Raw genomic sequence first — 1,451 nt, 5'->3', positions numbered from 1 at the left:
TATTATTAATTATATAAACATTTAAGTAGCTGGAGGTCCATTTAACTGCCTCTAGCAGCAGCTCGGTTCTGCTCATTAACCAGCTGTGCTCACCGGACCAGAACCGTTTTATCTTCTAAACGTTTCAACCTGTTTTTCTGCCGTGTGTTCGTCTTTATCCGCTGCAGGACTAAACGGACTCTTTTCCACCTGCTTCATTCTACAGAACCGGCCCGGGCGGCTCCAGGTATTTACCCCATGTCCGGGTTCTGCAGGACGCCCATGATTCTCTGGATCCGGTCCATGGCCACGCTCTCCTGGAAGCTGCTCAGACCTGCAGCAGGAAACAGAAACGTTCAGAAGAAACTTTTATTCTGCTTGTCATCATCACTCCGTCACAATAAAAGCTGTAATCTGAGGGCTTTTATTCTGAAGGACCTGCAGGAGGAGGTTTGATTTAACAATAAACAGAAACATAAAACTTAGAAATGAGTCTAAAATGTCCTGAAATTAACCAAAAAAGAGTCGATGTGCAGAGCAGAGCGTAAAAGTTCATTAATTCATTTATCTTATTTTTATTATTACACTTCATCTCTGAGAAGCTTTTATTGTTTCATCAGCAGATTTCATCTTTAGTTTGAACTTTTGGGCTTTTCTTCAGTTTTCATTCATCTGATGTGATTCATGACGTTTTATTCTGTTTAATTTTAAAACACTTTGAACGAGCTGCACGTGTCAGAAGTTATAAATAACTGTGATTATCTGAACTGATTTTCTTCTCTTCAGCGTTTTGAGCCCAAACTGAGCAGAACCGAGTCTCTAATCTGTGAAGCAGCTTCAGTCTGAAGGACGTTCAACCAGCTGTGAGGCCTTTGAAGCTCCGGCTTTGTTCTGGACGTTCAGCTCCACTGGCTTCTGGACGAACACGACTCGGCTGAGAGCCGGTACCGGGCGTCGGTTGTAAACAGATAAACAGATGTGGTCCGATGTGTGTTGACCTCCTGAGGTATCTGAAGCGTGGAGCCAGAACAACCAGCAGAACGTTCCTGAGCCCAGTTTTTGTTTGTAGGTAAAAAAAAAACCTGAATTGATGTGAAATGTGAAAATCAGGCGTGTTTGGTTTTAAATAATACAGATAACTAGAAGAACGCAATGTTTCAACACTTTATGGACAAAATAGTTCATTGATCAGAACTCTGAACCCAAAACCTGCTTTGAAAGGATCTGATCTTCTAACACCATGAATCAGCCAGAAGGTGGAACATCAGAGAATCATTGGATTTTCACAGTTCTTGAATCTTGAATGTGTCACATTCAGCTGCATCACAAACCTGAGCTTAGAATCAGGACATTTCATCAAAAATCCAAAATAAATGTTTGCATTAATCAGAAGCTGTGAAAAACAGAAGATGCAGAAGAAGCAGAAGTCATGACTGGAAACAGACTGAGAGGAAACATCTGGATCAATGAAT

General features: G+C 41.4%; 1 protein-coding gene across 1 annotated transcript in view; it reads right to left on the bottom strand.

Annotated features, from left to right (window-relative positions):
* LOC103374721 (uncharacterized) overlaps window positions 1-1,451 on the bottom strand; it is an 11,896-nt gene that overhangs the window by 4,846 nt on the left and 5,599 nt on the right. The window contains exon 3 of the mRNA XM_008304852.1: window positions 235-332. Coding sequence (XP_008303074.1) covers window positions 235-332 — 98 coding nt within the window. The remainder of the gene's footprint in view (window positions 1-234; window positions 333-1,451) is intronic.

Source organism: Stegastes partitus, unplaced genomic scaffold (assembly GCF_000690725.1).
Source record: "Stegastes partitus isolate 25-593 unplaced genomic scaffold, Stegastes_partitus-1.0.2 Scaffold2335, whole genome shotgun sequence".
NCBI lineage: Eukaryota > Metazoa > Chordata > Actinopteri > Pomacentridae > Stegastes > Stegastes partitus.
This window is presented reverse-complemented; position numbering and strand designations above follow the sequence as displayed.